Below are 21,736 nucleotides of genomic sequence, written 5' to 3' on the forward strand. Positions count from 1 at the left end.
ATACAACAAGTGTAGCTGCAAAACCACTACGGAGTAGGAGGAGTTTGAAATGTGAATCCAATGCTGTGATTTCACAAACTGTTGGTCAAAACGGGCACGGCTTGACTTTTTAGAAGCAAAATGCACTTGTGTTTCTGAATACATGGAGTTTTTGCATTCCACATTCCATCCTAAAACTAAAGTGTACTTAGTTATCTGAGAGATTGTGTGAAGCCTCATTAGCCAAGAGTGATGCATATATATTTGGGAAACGTCCAATTTACATCCTCTAAATATAATAAAAGTCTAATTTTCAATCTTTAACTATAAAATAGGATAACGATGATCACCAAAGTGTGGAAACCAGGCGAATTTGGCCCCTTTGAGTGGTTTCAAATATAATTTTTTATTTTACAAAAAATGTTCAAGTTTAAACAAAAAAATTAAAAGTGATTTATTTTGAATTAGAAAATATGAAATAGGTGACAACATTTTTTTAAAAATGTAACCTATCTATTGACACTCTACTTGTTAGTTATTTAGATCCAATTTTTTTCATATTTTTAGATTTATTTGCTTGTAGTTATGTCTATTATGTTTGAATAAATAAGATTCAAATAAAGCAACAACACATAGGTTTCGTTTTTAGAAAACTTTTGGTACCAATTTCATATTTTTCTGATTGACATGAATTAGTTTCAATTTCTTTAAGATCTAAACATAATTTTTTTAATTTTTTTAAAATATAAAACTACCTTTGAAACTACCAAAGGGTCAAATTTATCTGGTTTTGACAGATGGATGGCCTCTGCCAATTTTATAGTTGAAGCTTGAAAATTGGACTATTATGCTAGCTCAAAGGTGGAAATTGGATTTTTCCTTATATATTTTATAATGAAACATAAAAATAAAAATAGTTAAACTCGAATTGAATCCTGTGCCAAAGTGGAGTAGTATTTAAAGGATGGCCAGGCTAGATGTTCATTTGTTTTAGGCATCAGATATGAGGATGCAAGTGGGTATCCAATTATGTAGATTAATTATGACGATATGCTATTCTAGTTTTTTTTTTAAATCTGTTGGGTCAACCCTAGGACTCAAAATATTTATGACTTGCATCCCTTTCTTCGCCTTCAGATATGCATTAAGATTCGTGCATTTTCTCTGTCTGTGAGCGCAGCCCCTACTAGTAAACTATACTATCACTTAATCTCGTGAGATGCAGCTTCCCACGAACCATCCTGGTTTTCTCGCCTTCTGATCCCTTTCCTTGTCGTTTTCCCCTTCTACTTTTTTTTGCTTCCTCCATTAATCGCTCGCTCATGATGTCACTCGCCTTCCGCGGGCCTATATTAACCCGCCTCTCCCCCTGCTTCGCCTTCACGCCTCCCTTCCTCTTCTTCTTCCCACACCTCTCGCCCCAGCGCGGCGTCGTCGTCGAGAGCGAGCGAGCGAGCTACACGAGCTTCCTACAACGCAGCAGCTAATCACAGCTGTAGCAAAGTGATCGTACGCCGAGCGGCATTCTTGCACGCTAGCTACACCCGGCCTCCAATGGCGCTCCAGGCATCGACGCCTTCCGTGTTCCGCGCGGTCCCGGCCACCGCCCACGCTCCCTGCCGGCGGCAGGTACGGCCACTGGCCCGTGAAGCGGATAACGACGCTCCGTTTCTTTCCCGTAGAAATCGAATCCCTTTTTGCATTGATGCATGGCGGTGGTGCTGACAATGTACTGGGACGGTTTTGGATTTGTGTCTGCAGTTCCAGGTGCGCGCGAGCGCGGCGGCCCAGAGCGCTGGCGGCAGCAGCAGCAGCAGCGTCGGCGCCGACGGGAAGATGGTGGTCCCGAAGGAGCCGAGGCCGAGCTCGACCCCGTGGAAGGTGGACTTCTCCGGCGAGAAGCCGGAGACGCCGCTGCTCGACACGGTGAACTACCCTGTCCACATGAAGAACCTCTCGACCCCGGAGCTGGAGCAGCTGGCGGCGGAGCTCCGCGCGGAGATCGTGCACACCGTGTCCAAGACCGGCGGGCACCTAAGCTCGAGCCTGGGCGTGGTGGAGCTCGCCGTGGCGCTGCACCACGTGTTCGACACCCCCGAGGACAAGATCATCTGGGACGTCGGCCACCAGGCGTACCCGCACAAGATCCTCACGGGCCGGCGCTCCCGGATGCACACCATCCGGCAGACCTCCGGGCTGGCGGGCTTCCCCAAGCGCGACGAGAGCGCGCACGACGCGTTCGGCGCCGGCCACAGCTCCACCAGCATCTCGGCGGGGCTGGGCATGGCCGTCGCGCGGGACCTCCTGGGCCGCAAGAACCACGTCATCTCCGTCATCGGCGACGGCGCCATGACCGCCGGCCAGGCCTACGAGGCCATGAACAACTCGGGCTACCTCGACGCCAACATGATCGTCGTCCTCAACGACAACAAGCAGGTGTCCCTCCCCACCGCCACGCTCGACGGGCCGTCCAAGCCCGTCGGCGCGCTCAGTCGCGCGCTCACCAAGCTCCAGTCCAGCACCAAGTTCCGCCGCCTCCGCGAGGCCGCCAAGACCGTCACCAAGCAGATCGGCGGGCCGACGCACGAGGTCGCCGCCAAGGTCGACGAGTACGCGCGCGGCATGATCAGCGCCTCGGGCTCCTCGCTCTTCGAGGAGCTCGGCCTCTACTACATCGGCCCCGTCGACGGCCACAACGTCGAGGACCTCGTCACCATCTTCGAAAAGGTGAAGTCGATGCCGGCGCCGGGGCCCGTGCTCATCCACATCGTGACGGAGAAGGGCAAGGGGTACCCGCCGGCGGAGGCGGCGGCCGACAGGATGCACGGCGTCGTCCGCTTCGACCCGTCGACGGGGAAGCAGTTCAAGTCCAAGTCCCCGACGCTGTCCTACACGCAGTACTTCGCCGAGTCGCTGATCCGGGAGGCGGAGGCCGACGACAAGGTGGTGGCCATCCACGCCGCCATGGGCGGCGGCACGGGGCTCAACTACTTCCAGAAGCGGTTCCCGGAGCGGTGCTTCGACGTCGGGATCGCGGAGCAGCACGCCGTGACGTTCGCGGCGGGGCTCGCCTCCGAGGGGCTCAAGCCCTTCTGCGCCATCTACTCCTCCTTCCTCCAGCGCGGCTACGACCAGGTGGTGCACGACGTCGACCTGCAGAAGCTGCCGGTGCGCTTCGCGCTCGACCGCGCGGGGCTCGTCGGCGCCGACGGCCCCACCCACTGCGGCGCCTTCGACGTCGCATACATGGCGTGCCTCCCCAACATGGTGGTCATGGCGCCCGCCGACGAGGCCGAGCTGATGCACATGATCGCCACCGCCGCCGCCATTGACGACCGGCCCAGCTGCTTCCGCTTCCCGCGCGGCAACGGCATTGGCGCCGCCCTCCCGCCGGGAAACAAGGGAACGCCCCTCGAGGTCGGCAAGGGCCGCGTGCTCGTCGGCGGCACCCGGGTGGCGCTCCTCGGGTACGGCACCATGGTGCAGGCCTGCCTCAAGGCCGCCGAGGCGCTCAAGGAGCACGACGTGTACGTGACCGTGGCCGACGCCCGGTTCTGCAAGCCGCTGGACACGCAGCTGGTCAGGGAGCTCGCCGCCGAGCACGAGGTGCTCATCACCGCCGAGGAGGGCTCCATCGGCGGGTTCGGCTCCCACGTCGCCCACTACCTCAGCCTGGCCGGCCTCCTCGACGGGAACCTCAAAGTAAGTAGTCCACATCGGCAAAAGCTTATTCGTCATTTTCAGTTCAAAACCGGACGAAACTTAAAAATTCAATTTTATTTGATAGCTTAAGATTTTTGACGAATTGGTTTGGTGCATGAAACTCAATATTCATTTTTACACGACAGTTTAATATTGATAAGAATATATATATATATATATATATATATATATATATATTGTGTCGTGTTCGCCGCAATGCAAATTATTGCTATGATGCTAACCATGTTCTTGTGTTCTTTGCAGCTGAGATCCATGTTCCTGCCTGACCGGTACATCGACCACGGCGCGCCGCAGGACCAGATCGAGGAGGCGGGGCTGACGCCGCGGCACATCGCCGCCACCGTGCTGTCGCTGCTTGGGAGGCCATTGGAGGCCATGCAGCTCAAGTGACCGACCACCATTGTTTAGTTTCTACGTGACCTTGAACACACACATACCATCACCAACAGATAAATAAAATTAAAGCAAATAGAAATGAGTGAGTTCAAATGTGGACGTCTTCATGCCGGTGTCTGCTACCTCCATCCCTGACCTAGAATCCCATGCTCACATGGATCTGTCTCAAGGCTAGTAGTCCTAGATAGGAGGTGCCAAGGCAAGGCCATGCCCCCATGTGTGTACGTGATCCTTGGCGTGGTGCAATGCTTCCAAACGCTAGAGGATAAGGGGTGGTGAAACCATGAAACGAGGGCATCGCCATGCTTTGATTCCTGGAGCAGTAAGGTGGATTGCCATCCTCGCTGCCAGCTGCTGATTTTGTCAGTGGTGACACAGGCATGCATGGCCCCACATGCCAGCTGATCTTGCTAGTGTTTTTTTTTTAACTTTTTGTATAGGATGCATGCATAAGATGGCAAGCATATGTAAACAACTCAAAAACAATGTAATCTTTCGCGTTCAGTGCTGGACCTATACCTATACATGTATGTATAAACAAAGAAAAGATGTGTGGGTTGTTGTCTCTGCTGAGAAAGATGGACAATGAGCACTCTCTTGTCTGGTGAGAAAGAGTCATTGCCATGTGAGTTGTGATCTCCTCCCGTTGGGTTTTGTCCTGGTGCTATCCTGAAGGTCGTGGAATCATGCCAGTGGAGGGGGGTAGCATCTGGGACTGGGAGTGTGTCGTTGAGTGAACAACATGCAGCATGATATTCCCAGGTGCCTGGTTTTTCTATAAGATCTTGTCTGGACTCTCCAGTAATTGCAAAGTAAGTTCCAGTAGTGCAGAGATTCTCTATGCTAATGAAGCCATGCATGGCCGCAATCTGTGCATAAAGTTTATGTGGAAAGGTTTCTTGCATGGAGTTAATTAGTAGTTAGCATATCTTACGACTCATAAAGAAATGAAGCTCACACTCACATGGAACAGGCCTAAGCAAGCAGACACTAGGAGTGCAAAGACAGCAAGTACTAAATAGGAGGGTTCAGAAAACATGTCCAAACAGAAGTGCAGCTAGCACCACTAGTTTTAAGATGTGATGTTCTGGTCAGCATGTGGCGCAAGCAATGGTTACATGTGTTCTGTCAGAAACGGTGCCCTCAGCTTGTGAGACTTAGGCTCGACTGCTGAGCATACATTCAATCAAATGACACTAACATTTCAGTAAACATTATAAGAGAAAAGGATTTACACATTTCAGTATGCATGATGATGTAATATTGGGGTTTTTATTAAAAAAAGAATGGTGGATTATAAATACAATGGACATGCATGAACATTGGAGGCATCCAATGCTCCCTTTGCCTTTTGTTTTAGTTTCATAGGTGTGAATCTGAAATGTCAGGCACAGGCGAGAAAATTCAAATGACAATGATAGCTATAAAACTTCAGTAAACTACAGTATTCATACATGAAGTAAAAGAACAAAACAATCACTTCACAAAAAAAAAATCTCGGTCATCGTTCCAGTACACCACGTGGAAGTCTGCAGAAAGAAAGAAGCATGTGCCATGCAAATGGTTGGTAAAAGAAGTTAAAAATAAATGCGCAGCCACCTTGGTCTGAAGCCAACACTGAAACATTTCTAAGACGATCTAGGAAATAGTACGCTTCGATTACGTCTTCTGAACAGCCTGAGTGTTTCATGTAAATTATACTGAAAACCACACGTTAAGAGACATAAAATTTCCGAGGTTGTAGCTGCAGACTTTGACAATTCCAGAAAAGGGGACAAAAAAGGAACATGAAGTCACCATTCCACAGCATGAGTTCCCCAATGATTAGACTTTTGAATTAAGGCGCCTTCGTATTTTAACTCCATGTATGAGGGCTTTGCTACGCACTGACCAGCGGCCACTGACCAAGACTACTTTTTAGCACCGTGAGTGTAGAAAGAACTCACATGCTTTGAATTCTTGTACACATTCTGAAAAACATGGGAGGAAATCCTGCCAGCCATGGGTAGCATTCATCTGCATCTGCTTACCACTACCGTTAGACGAATTCCCCATTCGTCGACGAAGGCGGCACGGAAGATTCAGAAACATCTCAAGCTGCACGGCAGATGATCATTCTGTACCATGAGGGGAACTTGGCGCTTCCATGCAAAAGTTCTCTCCGACGTCATGGCTTGGAATGAGAGAGCAACAGGCTGCGCCCAGGAAGATAGGTCATTCAGAACCATTCAGTTAAAATAACTGAATAGCTATATGCCTATATTAGAGAGGAAGTGGTCGAGACCGTTGACTGTTGACTCGAGCATTGGAGCATTCCTCAACACCACATGGGGGCCGTCGTCAAAGCATTTCGATGAACAGTTTCTGGTGGCGACAAATCCGAGCTGGCAAACACGAAAGCGAAGTAGGAAGGTACTGATAGATAGATAGCATGCAGTAGCTGGTCCGAGTACGCCACAGCATGACAGTAACGGCTACTGAATCGGTAGTGTTTCCATGCACATGTTATACGGGGCCTCCGAGTTACTTCGATCAGAGAGATCAACTTTCAGAAGCAGAAGGAACACGTGTTTTTGAAACGGTGAAATGCTTGTGAGAGAACAGAGCAAAACTTGGATGAGGTACTGAAGTACTTCACGAAGAGCAGAAGAGGCGTAGTTCGTTGCGTATTTTGGTGTATATTTTATATAGATTTAGTATAGTCGGATAGAATATATTTTTGAAAAAAAACAATCCGTGACCAATACCATGAAATACACCTTATAAGAACAGGAATTTTAGCCTGAAGATGGCATGTGTAAACCAGAAACAGCCTTTCTGACAGATTTGTACATTGAAGTTGAATTTCTCATTTTGACATTTCGATACTTCTGTTGTGGGTTTCTGAATTTCCACAACAAATTCTGTAAGGGGCCCTTTGGATCATCTTATTTTAGAAGAATTAAAATCTACTTAATAAAGCACGCACTTTAGCTAACTTCTTTATAGTAGAAATATAGAACATAAGTATCTCCCTCGTATGGCCAATAATAATACACAAATATATTCCGTATATAATCATATTAGCTTAATATATTTATGTCTAAATTATGATTATTAGAATAAAATTTAATTTCAAGGTTCCAGACAGGACATAAGAAAATATGCGTTCTTGTATAGGATACCACCTGAAAAAAAATTATTGTTATTGCTATCATCATCTTCATCATGATTAAAATGGAATGGGCCGTCTTAATCAACACGGTGGACGATACAAATCACCCCCTCTGTGGGCCGGCCACATTAGGTTTGGGCCTTCAAGGGTGGTGGAACAAATGGGCTTATTTTTCTGTGGGCTTTGACTTTCAAATGGCTAGAAATGTTTCATGTTCCTTTATCCTGGCTCCGCAATTGAACAATGCCTTTTTCCTTTGATTCGGCATTGCTACCCCTCCAAAATGTGGTGTTGAGGATGGAAAAGAAACTGCAAGAGCATGGAAAACTCCAAGAAACTGCAAGAGCATGGTCCAATAAAAACCTCAAATTATTGGAAGTAGTTTCCTCCGCATGTCATTATTTGTTAGAACCTAGATAGTTAAATGGTTTTTATTAGAAATTCGTTGCGATACACGGGCAACCAGTTAGTCGTGAAAGACAAAGCATCCTTGTACCTTCATCTGTCCTTGCAATAGTCACCTGATTATGACCTAATAAACTCCAATGTCCACAACAATCTAAACAAAATGTACAAGTTTATGGATCAGGCCACATCAGACCATCTATCTCTACTGATCTCCTAATTAGCAGGTTGATCTCCTCCTACCACTGATCTTGGCTGCCATTGATCAATCCCATGCGCATCCTGTTCATCCTCCTCCTCCATGCCCTTGTACCTGTACCATTTCGCGCACGCGAGGAACACGAAGAAGTTGACCGCGCCGACGAAGCCGATGACGAAGTAGTAGCAGTCGAGCTTCCCCCTGTTGAGGTCCTCGGCGAGCCACCCGTCGTCGCCGTCGGCGGAGCCGGCCGTCGTGCGGTGCACGATGGTGACCAGCAGCCCGCTGAGGTAGCTGGACAGCGCCAGGCCGCTAAAGAGCAGCGACCCGGCGACGCTGCGCATGTTCTCCGGGAACTGCTTGTAGTAGAACTCCATCTGGCTCACCTGGTTGAACGCCTCCGACAGGCCCAGCGCCGCCAGCTGCGGCACCAGCCAGAACGCCGACATCGGGGACACGCGGCTCTCCGACATGGACCCGCCGCTCTCGGCGGCGTGCAGCTCCGCGAGCTCGCGCCGGCGCTGCTCCGCCATGCCGGAGATGAGCATGGCCACGACGGAGAGCACCATGCCCACGCCCATCCGCTGGAGCAGCGTGATGCCCTCCTCGCGGCCGGTGAGCCTGCGCAGCCACGGCAGCATGAGGCGGTCGTAGAAGGGGATCCACACGGTGAGCGCCAGCATGGGGAAGATGGTGAACGACGCCGGCGGCACCTCGAAGCCCCGGGCGCCGCCGACGCGCCGGTCGGACTGCGCCGCCTGCAGGATGACGTAGGTGTTGGTCTGCGCGAACGCGACGTAGTAGACGATGCAGGTGCCCCACACGGGCAGGATGCGGAGGATGCACTTTGCCTCCTCCACCTGCTGCAGGCTGCACAGCCGCCATGGGTCCTTGGCGCCGCCGCTGGAGTCGTCGACCTCGCCCTTGAACTCCACCACGGCGGCCTTGTCGAGGAACCGGAACTGGTCAGTGTAGGGGAGCCTCGACACGAGAGCGCTCGCGTGGCGCGTCCGGAAGAGGGACGCGGCGGGGTCCGCGGGCGCCGGGGCGCGCCGCTTGCGGAACGCCGCGACGGTGACGCGGAGGACGCCGGCCAAGGGGACCCCCTCGGGGCGGACGCGGACGTAGAGCCCCGCGCCGGCGAAGAAGAGCGCGCAGGAGACGAACATGAGCGCGGCGGGGATGGCGAAGCCGATCCACCAGCTCACGTTGCTCTGCACGTAGATGATCCCCGTCGACGACCCGCAGACGGCGATGGTCAGGGTGAAGTAATACCAGTTGAAGAAGCTGTTGATGCCGCGGCGGCCAGACTCGGTGTGCGGGTTGAACTGGTCGGCGCCGAACGGCAGGCTGCACGGCCGGATTCCGCCCGCGCCCACCACGATGAACAGGAACGACAGCACCAGCACCGCGAACTGCCCCCTCGTCGCGCCCGCGCACTGCCCGCCCTCGCTGGCGCACGGCGGCGGGTGCAGCGACGGCACGCCGGCAGTCAGCGTCAGGATGATCATGCCCTGTTGTCACCGAGAGACAGAGAGAGGGAGAGTTGCCACGTCAAAGATTCATGAAACAAATCACCGCCAAGTTCGTTGGCAACAATGCCGATGCCGGAGGAAGAGCGGAGGACGGCGGGCGGCTTACGATGAGCGTGGCGACGCAGCCGATGCACACGGTGGCGTAGCGGCCGAGGTAGAGGTCGGAGGCAAAAGCGCCGAAGACGGTGGCGAGGTTGGTGGTGCCGCTGAACGCGTTGAGCACGATGGCGGCGCGGACGTTGGTCATGTGGAAGACGGAGGTGAGGTACACCATCAGGTTCGCCGCCGTGCCAATGCTGCCCAGCTTCTCGAACGTCTCGTTGCCGATCACGAACGGCATCGTCTTCCACCCCCGGTACCGGACCTCCCGCCCGGCGGCGTCCCGCGGCGCCGCCGCCGCCGGCGCGGCAGAGTCCAGCGAGTCGTAGTGGCCCGCGCCGTCATCGTGGACCGCGAGGACGGTGTCGCCGTCGGGCGCGTCGGGGTGAACACCGGCGCCGGGGACGGAGGGGCGCGCCATCGCCGCAGCTCTTTGCCGCGGCGGGACACGTGGCGGTGGGAGGCGGTGCTCGAATTTGTTGACCGTCCGAGGAGAGTGCGTCAAGGAATCTGAGGTGGTTTTGGCGGTTACTACTTCTCAGCGGCGGTGGGGTCGTCTGTCGCTGCAGGTGGGACCCGGGCCGAGCGTTTCTGCCGGGATACGCCGGGTACGTGTAACTTAAGAGACTGGCAGGTGGGACTAACAGAAATGGAGAACGGTTTGGGCTGCACGGGCGTTGCTGCCAACTGATGCAACAACATTTCTGTAACTCTGTTCGGAAATGTTTCTGTAACCAACAATTTTTTAAGATAATGGTAGCTAATCATGACACTATGACAGCATGTTCTAATTATTTGTTTATTGGATTTAGTTAGTTAATAACTCAAAGCGTACTTTAAAACGTGCAATGTTGAATTTCAATTACAGGTTTAAAAGAATTGACTATTCACCTTGAATTTTTTTAAACATAAAGTCATCTTTTTTAACTTTTAAGGATACCACACATATGGCATAAAATGAGCTCACAGTGTTCATTGATCAAATTCTTATTCTTTTTAATTGAACCCTTACTATAGGTAATAAAGGCAGCAAAAGAAAAACTCTAGTTGCGCTACACTTATGGGCATGGAGTACCCAGGGAGAAGGGGAAGAGTGAAAGCAAGACTGAAAGAGAGAGAACAAAACGTAGGAAATGAGAATAGAAATATTTATACCTTTTTAAGTAGAAAAGTTGAGTTTGGTGATGGCATTTTTAGCTTTTTTTCAATGAGGTAAAGAGCAATGACAAAATTAGAAACAACCAAATTCTAGTGATGAATATTCATTAAACATGCTCACCGGCTCTGGTGACCACGGCGTACTTGGAACCGACCGAATATTCCTTCTCCATCTCTGGGCACCAATTTCTCTTCCTTACATCTTCTTGTGCTACTATTGTCAAATAGCAACCAACAACACATGTGGCATCGATACAATGGTGCCATGAGGCCATGAGCCATTGCGCTTAGGTTTGTTGCTAGCAACCCTTTCTATGTGGTGTTTGCCCCCTCCGTATCCGACCACTGCAATAGGTGCATGCTACCCTACCTTTTGGGATTACTGATGGAGACAATCACCAACATGTTTACATGGTAATGCGTATTACATCATCTTCCATCGAAGTGAGATCCTTTCTTAGCTATCCCAAATTGAAGACTACCAAATACGCCTAATTGCATGGTACAGAGAGCTTGCTTGGTTAGGTTTCAAAATTTATCCTGCCAATGCTAGGGCAGGTCAAAACATGGGCATGCCAAAATTTGTCTGCCAATGGCCAAGAATAGCCATTAGTTGGGTACCAAAATTTTGGCCACCAAATGATTCAATGCAAAAATACAAATGCCAAAACAGAAAGTGCGTATGTGACAACCAAAATATGACAAGCTGAACATTGCCAATTTTCCCAGAAACTTTGGTGCGCCAGTTTTTTGAAATTCAACCAAATAAGTGCCAAAATTTATAGGCTTACCCTAGTTTTGGCTTCGCAAATTTTGGATCCCAACCAAACAGGCTCAAAGAACTAAATGGTTGTGACAATTTGAAAGTAGAGTAAGTTGGTACCTTTACTAAACCAATACGGCTCCTTCTGGTTTCTGAAGGTCTCACTTTGATCTGAGTTGTGATCGCAACAAGAATTAGTAGCATGTATATGCTCTAGAACAGAAGGACCCAATATTCTACTGGGACAGAGCAATACAGCGTTCCTTGTGTATGGGAATGGCAAGCCATAACTCAAAACTCACTTTGTAGCACTGGATTCAATGGGTGTTTGGTGGAATAAATTTTTTGAGTTCACATCCTGTAGTGATGTATCAGTAGCAATAAATGTTTTCCCGATCTCAAAGATTTGACAATCTTGATGGTTTTTACATGAAACTATTACAAGTCGCGCGAATCACTAAGGGCTCCTGGCGCATCATTGGTTATATGAAACAATTGATTTGCGAACCTTCATCTCATTCAGTTTTCAGTTGCACAAAAACTCGAATGTGCAAGGGGTCATCTTGGAAAGAAGGAATCAAATGCTTTGATCCATAGCGCACCGTGCTGTGTTCATATCAGAAGTTACAAAAGATAGATAACATATTAACATCCATTGACAGCACTTTAGAATCCCATGGCAGATTTTCATTAAAGCTCCTTGCATCATTTTCTGTTCAAAGGTCCAAGGGGCAAAAATGCACTTTTTGTATGGTTCTCGTACCTTGATAACGAAAGCTAGAATAGCTACTTCAAATTTGAACTAGTACCCAAACCTTTCAATGAGTTACTACCCCCCCAAAAAAAAAAAGGAACTTTCAATGAAGTACTGACCCGACCCTTAGGATTAGTAAGTTAGTATTAGGTTTGCCCTCTTCCAGGATTCCAACTTCAATTAAGCTATATTTTCTTTTCCAACAATGAAGATTTTATGGGAAGAAATGAAGCCAAGTAGAAAGCTGTGGCAGCCAACATCCAAAGAACATAGTTTGAGGTAACCATGATAGAAGAACCAAGAATATACATCGATTTACGTAGAGCGGCTGGAGCTAAGGTAACTGGTATTCTATCTGGAATAAATATATATTAGCTATCATAAAAAATAAATAAGCTTGCTCATAACTTTAATTCAAGGGTTCTGATCCCAAGCAAATGTTGTGATCTCGCCTTGGGAGCTTCCACTTCTAGTGCGAGCTATGTATTGCTTTACAGCATCATGGTTCACGTGAAAAATGAATTTCATGTTCCTGATCTGTAGGGCAAAAAAAACAGCTTGGTAAGAGTTCAAAATCCTACGCGTGTAACTTGCCAGTGAAATAAGCAGGTGACAAGAATTAGTTCAAAACAGAGCATTCTAACCTAGCCTACTTGTCATTGCATTATTTGTGAATCACACTTAAAGATCTCCTCCAAGTTCCAATTACTTTTCATGTTCAGATATGTTCACATGAGTCATGACTCGTGAGCAAAACAATAGAGAGACATGAAGAGAAGGCATCATAAAAGGCAAACTTCTTTACTACACTTGAATAGCATCAACTATTCAATATACTGAAAAAGGAAAGCATGAGGTCTCTTTCTGGCTGCGGCTCATTTCTCCACTATTAGCATGCTTCTTATTGCCCTACGCAGTTACATAAATAGGTGTACAGCGTATCATGTGAGATATGAACTAATGAACCACAATTGAAGCAATAGCTAGTAAAGTAGCATATCATCTTCATTCAGCTAATTCGAAATAACTAGAATGCTTGAGTGCTTCAATCTTATGGTACAACAAAGCCGCAAAGGTTGATACAAATATGCATAATTAATTGCTCTACAACCTACAAGTTTTGCAGCTATATAACAAAAAGGGAGCCAGTAACTATAGTACTAAACAGGGCATGGATCTTGAGTACACTGCTGACATTTATCACCAAATGACGAATTGATATGAAGAGGAAATTCCTAGCATAAGAAAGAAAAGATTGGAAGACCATACCTCAAGTAAAGAGTCTGAAATTAAGCTGATACGTTTGTTACATGGTACTTCTTTGCTATTCACAAAAATTGAAAACTTCCCAATATTTTTTATGTAGAAAGTTCCACCATCATCCATCTTGATAACTGCCTGTACATTAAAATACAGGATTACAAAAAGAAGGTGAGCAATAAGGGCAAGACAATAAACACACAAGGGCTAGCAGTTAGCCTGAGCCAACTTATAACAGAAGGCGAGAAATCCTGAAAACATAACTAGATACTCCTTGCAGCATCAAAGCTTCAATCAACCCAATATTTTTAACTTTACAAAAGGCCCATGTACCTGTTGACGGGATATTTTATTTGCCTTTCCTTCCTTTCCCAAATCAATATCAACATGTACCTCTTCTGTTTCTCTCCCAAGAGTTACCTGCATTAGAAGAGAATCAAGCAAAATTTTAAAGATGGCATCAACGTAATAAAGAAGCGCATTTCAAAACATATCAACTGCAGACAAAATATTTAACCTGCAGGGTGATATTTAATATTGCTATTTAAAGACTATTGGAGAATTCAACAGGCAGAAAAGCAACTAGGTGTGTTTGACAACCAACACTTAAGTGATGTCTCTTGACACAACAAACATTTGGAAACAAATAGAGATGCTTAAACACTTCAAGTTCCACAACAGAGAATACATCCATGGATTCATTTATATTAATTATTCCCTTTGTACAAGAGTATGTAGCTCTGCTTATTTGGACATTGGCACATCTATAATATGAACAAACAAGCTTGACTATGAATTTTAACAGTAATATAATAGAAGTGTTAAGAAAAGTCCTTCTCATAATAATTCTAACGATACTATTACCATGTGGCCAATCGAAACATTTTTCTACATATTTTTTTCTACATATTTATCTTTCTGCAAGTTAAAGATAAGGAAGTTTGGACAATCAAGATCCAAAATGACATGCATTTTTTTAATTTTAGGAGTATCATATTTACTGTAAGAACTGAAGGTTCAAATATAATGCTTAATATTACCTCAGGATCCCTTATGTAGCATTTCAAACGTTGGCCATAAAGAATGGCGAAAGCACCCTTAGACATGATAGATCTGTTCATATAAGAGCAAGCCCCTTTCTCTAATCTTATCAAATCCTTCCTGCTTTCAGGATACTGAAACCTTGAAACTGATGATACAAATAGCCCAAATAAAAAGAACTGGCTTTAGCATCCGTAACAACATAACAGATAACAACAGGACACATTAAGAAAATTTTCAACAAAAATGGACTTTAGAATATCAGCGTCCATTTACATTTACCTTCTGGTTGGATGAATTCGGATTCTTGATCCCATGGAATCAGGTCCTGATCAAGTATCTACAGTAAGGTTTTGAGAAGTCAGAAGCTCCAAGGTATGCAAAACCATGTAAATTCAACCAAGAAAAGAACTATATGTACCAATGCTTCTAGGTCAAAATAGTTTGGAACACTATTCTCGCTGTCAGATCCTTCTGCTTGGCTCAAAGTTGAAACAGTTCCAATGGGATTATGAAATTCTGTATCTGGCAATGCATCAGACGATTCACAGCTTTTGATAGCAGTTTCACTGTCTATTTTGAGCTTATCAGAAAGAAGTTTGCCATTCATTTGATTGGGGCCTTGAACTGACTTGTTCAAAGTCAGATTATGCAAATTATCACAGTACTCATGTTTAACAAAACCAGAAGCTGTTTCTTCACCTCCATCAACAGAACGCAGAGCTGAAATACACATGTTTGCATTTTTACCACCAAATTCATAATACAGGCCAGGTGGCTCATTTCCTATAATGCTACCTTCATTAAGAGACACCATTGTACTTTGCTCTAGGATGGCTGATTCCAGATTTATTGGTTGTGATGGTGATGAAGATTGGGCATTTTCCATGTTTATATGTTTGGCAAGAACCAAGCACGCATCATTCTGAGAATCCTGGTCCATGGTGGAGGTGGGTTCTAAAGTGGACTGGCTGGGTATATGATCATTGAAAGGGATTTCAGAATCTTCTGTGTTCAACATACACTCAGCATTATGTTCAGGATAAAACACCGCCGATGAAGTAGGTATAGTGGCCACTCCAGAAACATCTGCCACATTTTGTTTTCTTTGAATCAGTTCTATGTGGTTACCACAGTTGGTTGTGTCGAAGGTATGGGACCTGAAATCTTTTTGATCTGTGTCCCGTGCAGAATCTGAAAAGAATTCACTGCTGAGGAGCTCAAGGTCTTCTTTCTGACTGAAACCCTTTAGATGGGAATGCATGAATCCACCTTCTGACACCACTGCACTGCCTAAACCAGAATCAGGTATTACACTATATAAAGTTGCTGGAAATGCAAGTGCATCACTGATATTTGTTTCCATTTTCTTGTCATCAGAAAGTGTAAGAGTTTTTGGTTCGATGATACGCGTATCTGTCAGTATATCAGGTGAATTAACACCCAGAACCATACTCCAAGTAGGAATGCTGGGCTCCAGAGAACACCACTTTTGACTAATTGCTTTAATTGATCCTAGCTCACGTAATCCTCCTGTGCTGTTCCCAGAAAATTGGCCATGCTTTTCTCCATCTTGATCTTGATCAATGCCCAGTGCAGCCTTTAATCCTTTAGCTCCATGGTCAAACTGATCACTAAGATCTGACCTATTATCTGTAGAGATTATACTACTTCCACTAGTCTGAGAATTCTTCATGTCATTGTCATCATAAACATATAACCGGTCTGCATCCGCATTGCCATGCGGGCTTTCATCCATTACCATGCTGCCATCAGAATGCTCTGTATGGAATGAGTATTGTCCATTACCATTGGAATGTGCATGTTTTCTCACAGAATAGTGTCCACCCATAAACCCATAATCACTTACAACGGTTACTGGTGGATCAACTTTGTGAACCAAATGATGGCCTCCACATACACAACCACCACCATCAGTAGAATTACATGAGCAGAGTGCAATAACATAACCAAAATCAGCAGACGAACATGGTCCATGGCAAACTCTCTTTCTTATTGCATAATACTGATTCTTTACACTATCTATTTTCCGCTTGCCCAGGGAAAAGCATTTTGTCTTTGAGTTGAAAAGCTTCACTGCTTTAGCAGGATCGGAGACTGAAAGCTCCATCTCATACTTGGCCATGCGAGCAGATGCTTGTGCTGAGGTCTCTGAATCATATAGCAATGAATACCAGCGATCCTGCAATTCTTGAAGGGTGAATTTATGGGAGAAGCATACAGCTCCTTTAGCCAAGGATTCCAACGAGGCACCAGCCTACAAGAATAACACAGATTCAGTTAACACTTAACAGTGTACACAAAATGATCGTATTCACATGAAGTAAAATAAACTTAACCCTCACAATATAGGATTTTCAAAATATGGATCAATTACTTCAACCAAATATAGAATGGCAGCTGCAATACATCAGCACCACTGTTACTATTCTTTGCCCTAACATATCAAATGTACAAATCGGTCCACGGGCGAATATAAAGTATGAAGTAGTGTATATCGAGTATGTCCTACATTTGAATTTTTAGTCCACAGTCCACATGCGATGTAGGTCAAATCATTGAAATAATGAAATGAAACAAAGTCGTTTTTCTTTTCATGAGTTACCACTTATCACAATGCCCATTCATGGCATGAGGGACAGCACCAATAATGGCACAACATGCTACGCATTATATTGGCAAGAGGGCTAATAGGTTGCGCACTATTTTGTGCAAGCTTTCCATGAGAGGAGCTTACTGCATAATAAATAGACAAGGAAAATGAAAGCATTCAGACCATTGGTTCACATATGACAGCAGCAAGGAATTATGTAGAACTGCAGTTCTTTAATTTTGTAATGCATTAAAGTCATCTCACACACAAAATATGGCACTAATGAGCACCAGTAACAGTTCATTGGACACTACAGAAATGGAAATTTCTCGGCACAGATCACCAAAGGTGAGACTGGACACGTGCTAATAAGTTGAGTTAAGAAGTAAAGTAGAAAAGAATTAATGAAACATGTTAAGTAACAGAACACTTCCTAAAAAACAGAATACCAATAACTTCTCAAGCTTGTGGTGAAAAATCTAGGTAGTACGGTAGTTACTAAATGCAACTCGAAGAGGATAATTCTTTTACAAATAACCTTGGTACACTAAACAGATCCAGAAAATTAAAAGGCAACAAAACAGTAGCATCAAAAGCAGCAGAACAGACACATGCTATCAGTACAAGTTGATTATGTTGTTCCAGTAAACTGAATCGAATCTTATTACCAAGTTCTCCAATAGATCCTAAAATTAAAGGCCATGTGTTTCTACAGTATTCCTTGCAACGTACTGTATCTGGCAAGGGATCAAACCGTGACCGTACACAAGTCCATATGCCACACGAATGGAACTGTTCAGGAAGTGCCATTGGGCAGTGACAAATAACAGCCAAACAGTGCGAGGAAAGCAATACGAACCGTAGCAGAAAAAACAAACAGACTAGCATTATGGTACATTGCCACATTGCTTAACAAGGTCTCCTATCCTCTACAACGATGCCCGCATTACAGTCACTCGACCTGTTAACTATGCTGAGTAACAGGGATCAAACCAGACTTGAGCAGCCAGCCATGAGGAGAATTACTCAAATTACAAACAGCAAGTAAACTGAATCAGCAAAAGCAATCGGATAAGACAGCGAGTTTCAGCATTCCACGTCGTCAGGTCAAGCGTGCATCAGTAGCTAAAACATTCTCCTCAATAGGCTACAGGTAGGGAGCACGATCGCATCCTCAATTTTATTTCCGCCGAGCGATTAGCTCCTCCAAAACCGCACACACGACGGACCAGCACCGCCCCCTACCAACCGAACCCGAAATTCACAGCAATTCCAATCGGGCCGCGCCGCGAATCGAACGCGACGGAGGCGACGAGCCAGCCCAGCGACATGCTGCGGCCGGGCCGGGCGGGAAGCGGACGAAGAGCGGCGGAATTCCGCGCCTGCGGCGCGAGGCGCGCCGGGCGGAGCGTTCGCGGGGAGCTGCTGGGGATACGGAAGGGGAATGCTCGAGTCGGGCGGCGTCAATTACCTCGACGGCGTTCTTCAGGAGCACGTCGTCCTCGGCAGTCCATCCCGCCGCGGCCGAGACGGTCCCCATGGCGCCCCGCCCGCCCCCGGCCTTCAGGATTCCGGGAATGCGGCCGGAGCCGCGCGGCGTGGTGGTGGTGGGGTTCGGTTTTTCGGGGAGCGAGCGAGTAGGAGGCGAAGAGAGAGACGGCAGTGGCGGTGTGGAAGGGAAGCAGGTGCTGCTGGCCTGCTGCCAATGGCGAATCGAGCGGTGCGGAGGCGACAGCTCAGCGCTTCCCACGCTCACCGCACGCCACCGGCCCACAGCTGCTGGCAGCGCAGCAGCGCAGCTTCCTTTCCAAGAAAGAAGCCCGGAACTCTCTCCTCTGCCCAAAGATGAGAAGCCCAGCTAAGAGCTAACCCAGATTGGGCCCCAATTTCCTCGAACCTCTCTTTCTCTCTTAGCCCACCTTCTTTGGAAGAGTGTTGCGGCCCGGACGTGGGCCGTTCAGGTCCGCACGGCGGCCGCCCTTTTTCGAGGCAAATAAATCATCGAATCAACGCAACTCTGTATTCGGCCCAGTTAATATTTCCGTGGACAAAAATTTAAAGCCCATATAATCCGTAGTCGGCCCAGTTTCCACGAACATCCTCTTCGGCCCATGCGAAACGTAGCCCGTTCACAGAGAAGCAGCAGCAGTCAAAGTTGTTCGTCGATGACTCAACGACGGATGGTATGGCTTGTGGTGCGGGCGGAGCGGGCCACCACGGCCTCGCAGCACGGCGGGTTGGGCGACGACGACCGGCCGCCGCTGCAGAAGAGCTCCATCTGGTCGGCGAGGACCGCCGTCGCACAGCCCGCGACGTGTCCGCGGGCGACCCGGCGGCGGGCGCGGCCTCCGCCGCCGTGGCCGCGGGCCGCGCAGGGCTTGTGGTATACTGGTATGGCCGTATCGCACCCAGTATCCTCTCCGTCTCAGGCGATGGGACATGCCTGAACGTACACCCTGCGTCCGTGCCGGCGACGAAGCTGCAGTGGTACGGTACCGTACACTTTATGTACGGGCCATCGCTGCCATGGTGCCTTCCTGTCCGTGGTACTGTTCCCGTACGCGGCATTGCAGGTGGGCGTTGCAGTGAGCGCCTGAGCGGTCAGCTTGTTGGATTGGTAGGAGTAGTAGGTACGTGCCGACCGACCGTACTCACAGCTAGTCACACCGACGGCCGGTCCCACTCCCACATCGTTCGTCGAGGAAGCCGCATGGTATGGGTAGGGTAGGTAAACAAGACAAACCAACGCGGTCGTTCGAGTTCAGACAGACTCCAGAGCAGTCGTTCATGGAGTACATAGTGGTAATTCTGAGAGAAATAAACCTTTTTGTAGCAGCAGCAGCAGCAGCAGTAATGCTCCAGATAAGATTTCTCTTTTTTTTTTAAGAAAATCCAGACAAGATTTCTGCCCGCCCAAAAAGAAAGCAGCACTCCCTCTGCTCGATCAGCTTGCTGCTTCACTGCTACCTCCTTTTCTGTCTGAAACTTGCCTTGCGAGTTGCGACAGTGAGGTCTGCTGATACTGCCGCCCAGCCGATGCCCAATGTCTGAATCAAGGCGGGGGCCTTTGTCTGTCATGCACTTGACTCTGAATATCACGGGCAGCTTTAGGTTGTTTTCAGACAAAGCAGAGGGCCCAAGGTATTAAAGGCGCGGAGATTTAGCTTATCTGCCTCGTAATCCGGGGCTCAGCTCCCTGCTTTATCTTATCTCGGACCGAAAGGGGATCCGTCGTCCGTACGACATGTAATTAATGGAATAACGAACGGCTTTGGATCCATCAGCTGCCTAATTAATGCTAGCTCTGCAGTGGAAGTAGGCTGTAGGAGCATGAGAGCTAGGAAGCAAGGGGTGTGCTCCAAATGGAATGCAATGTGAGCTGCGGCGTGCGCACACTGTTCACCACGTCCCTTACTTCTTTTCATCGAAGATACGGTTTGGATCCATCAGTAGCTAATCTTTATCTTAGTTCGAGTGGATGCAATGAGACCGGCTCACGTCTAGGTAATGTTCTCAAACAAGATGGATTGTAGCAATCCAATTAGCTGATCCAACCCACTGGCTGGATCGTAACTATCCAATTCGCTGATCCAACCCGACGGTTCCAACTAACCAACTAATAGATTAGTTGTGCGAATCCAATCTCGTCTCAAACCTGTTTGCTCATGCATGTTAGCGCTGAGTTAGTCCCGAAATTTGACCAAAGTTTCCATGCATTTCAAAATAATCCACTCTGCAGGGACCTTATTTTCGCCGGCATTTCGGGTATGGACCGTACTAGGCCCTTGCTACCGTTAACCATACAAGCACAAGGAGACGTCGCTCAGCCTGGCTTCGCTGCCGATGCCGTACCGTACGGACCCAGCGCCGCTCTGCTGAGACAGGCAGACAGCTCGTGTCAAAGACTGAAATCAAGCTGGGCAATTTCATAAGCCAAGGCCAACGGCGCACGAAAACAAAAGGTGCACGGGGGCAGATAAGAATCTCCGTACCACGATACGGTGGCCGGTGCACGCGAATTTCTTTCCCACCAAACTATGCCGGGCGGACCGGTTGTGTCGGCCCATCTACCGTCGCCTCTCCTTTTTCTTAAAAAAAAACTACCGTCACCTTTGGGTACCGGCTTCCCCGGCGATCTTTTTTTTTTGTCTTTTTGTTTTTTTTGAAAAACTGGCTTTCCAGACGATCAAAAGCAGGCGTTCACATTTCATCGTTGCCCTTGCTTGTTTGGCAATGCATACTGTCTTCTTCTTTTTCTTTCCTTTTCTTTGATGAAAGATGTAGTGCCTCTTTTCTTTTCATCAGTTTTCTTTCTCAAGTGGAGTGATGATCCACATCCTACTACCTATCCGTCCCAGCTTTTGTGCTGTCTGCCTCCACTATCATCTGCAAGGCGAGACACACCATAGGCTAGCCAGCTAGAGATGTGGACGATGCGTAGGATCACCTCGTGGGTGACTGTGCTTGCTTTGGAGGCTCGGGCGAGTCGGCTACCATGTGGTTTCGCTTTGGGGCGTGTTTGGCTTACATCAATCATGTTGGAAGATCGATTGGGTTTGGTTTCATACCTGGCTTTCCCGTGCCAGCGTGCGCCTCACTCTTTTCGGCATCCCTGCTTTTTCATTGCTATTGACAACCTCGCTTCATGTTTTAATT

General features: G+C 47.6%; 3 protein-coding genes across 3 annotated transcripts; 1 reads left to right on the forward strand and 2 right to left on the reverse strand.

The window, feature by feature from the left end:
* The first annotated feature begins 1,380 nt into the window (after positions 1-1,380).
* Positions 1,381-4,710, forward strand: LOC112879604 (probable 1-deoxy-D-xylulose-5-phosphate synthase 2, chloroplastic). Its single transcript, XM_025943944.1, has 3 exons — positions 1,381-1,608; positions 1,741-3,681; positions 3,946-4,710. Exons 1-3 carry the CDS (start codon positions 1,534-1,536, stop codon positions 4,090-4,092), a joined length of 2,163 nt encoding a protein of 720 aa, XP_025799729.1. The 5' UTR covers positions 1,381-1,533; the 3' UTR covers positions 4,093-4,710.
* Positions 4,711-7,873: 3,163 nt separating this feature from the next.
* LOC112880229 (protein NRT1/ PTR FAMILY 2.10-like) lies at positions 7,874-9,752 on the reverse strand. Its single transcript, XM_025944737.1, has 2 exons — positions 9,498-9,752; positions 7,874-9,370 (listed from the first exon to the last, which is right to left on the reverse strand). The coding sequence occupies exons 1-2, from the start codon at positions 9,729-9,731 to the stop codon at positions 7,874-7,876; spliced, it is 1,731 nt and encodes a 576-aa protein (XP_025800522.1). The 5' UTR covers positions 9,732-9,752.
* Positions 9,753-12,377: 2,625 nt separating this feature from the next.
* Positions 12,378-18,743, reverse strand: LOC112879543. The gene is made up of 7 exons (XM_025943818.1): positions 18,552-18,743; positions 14,888-16,744; positions 14,749-14,806; positions 14,466-14,614; positions 13,759-13,845; positions 13,435-13,563; positions 12,378-12,702 (listed from the first exon to the last, which is right to left on the reverse strand). The coding sequence occupies exons 1-7, from the start codon at positions 18,618-18,620 to the stop codon at positions 12,580-12,582; spliced, it is 2,472 nt and encodes an 823-aa protein (XP_025799603.1). The 5' UTR covers positions 18,621-18,743; the 3' UTR covers positions 12,378-12,579.
* Positions 18,744-21,736: the final 2,993 nt, after the last annotated feature.

The sequence above is a fragment of the Panicum hallii genome, chromosome 2, assembly GCF_002211085.1.
Source record: "Panicum hallii strain FIL2 chromosome 2, PHallii_v3.1, whole genome shotgun sequence".
Lineage (NCBI taxonomy): Eukaryota > Viridiplantae > Streptophyta > Magnoliopsida > Poales > Poaceae > Panicum > Panicum hallii.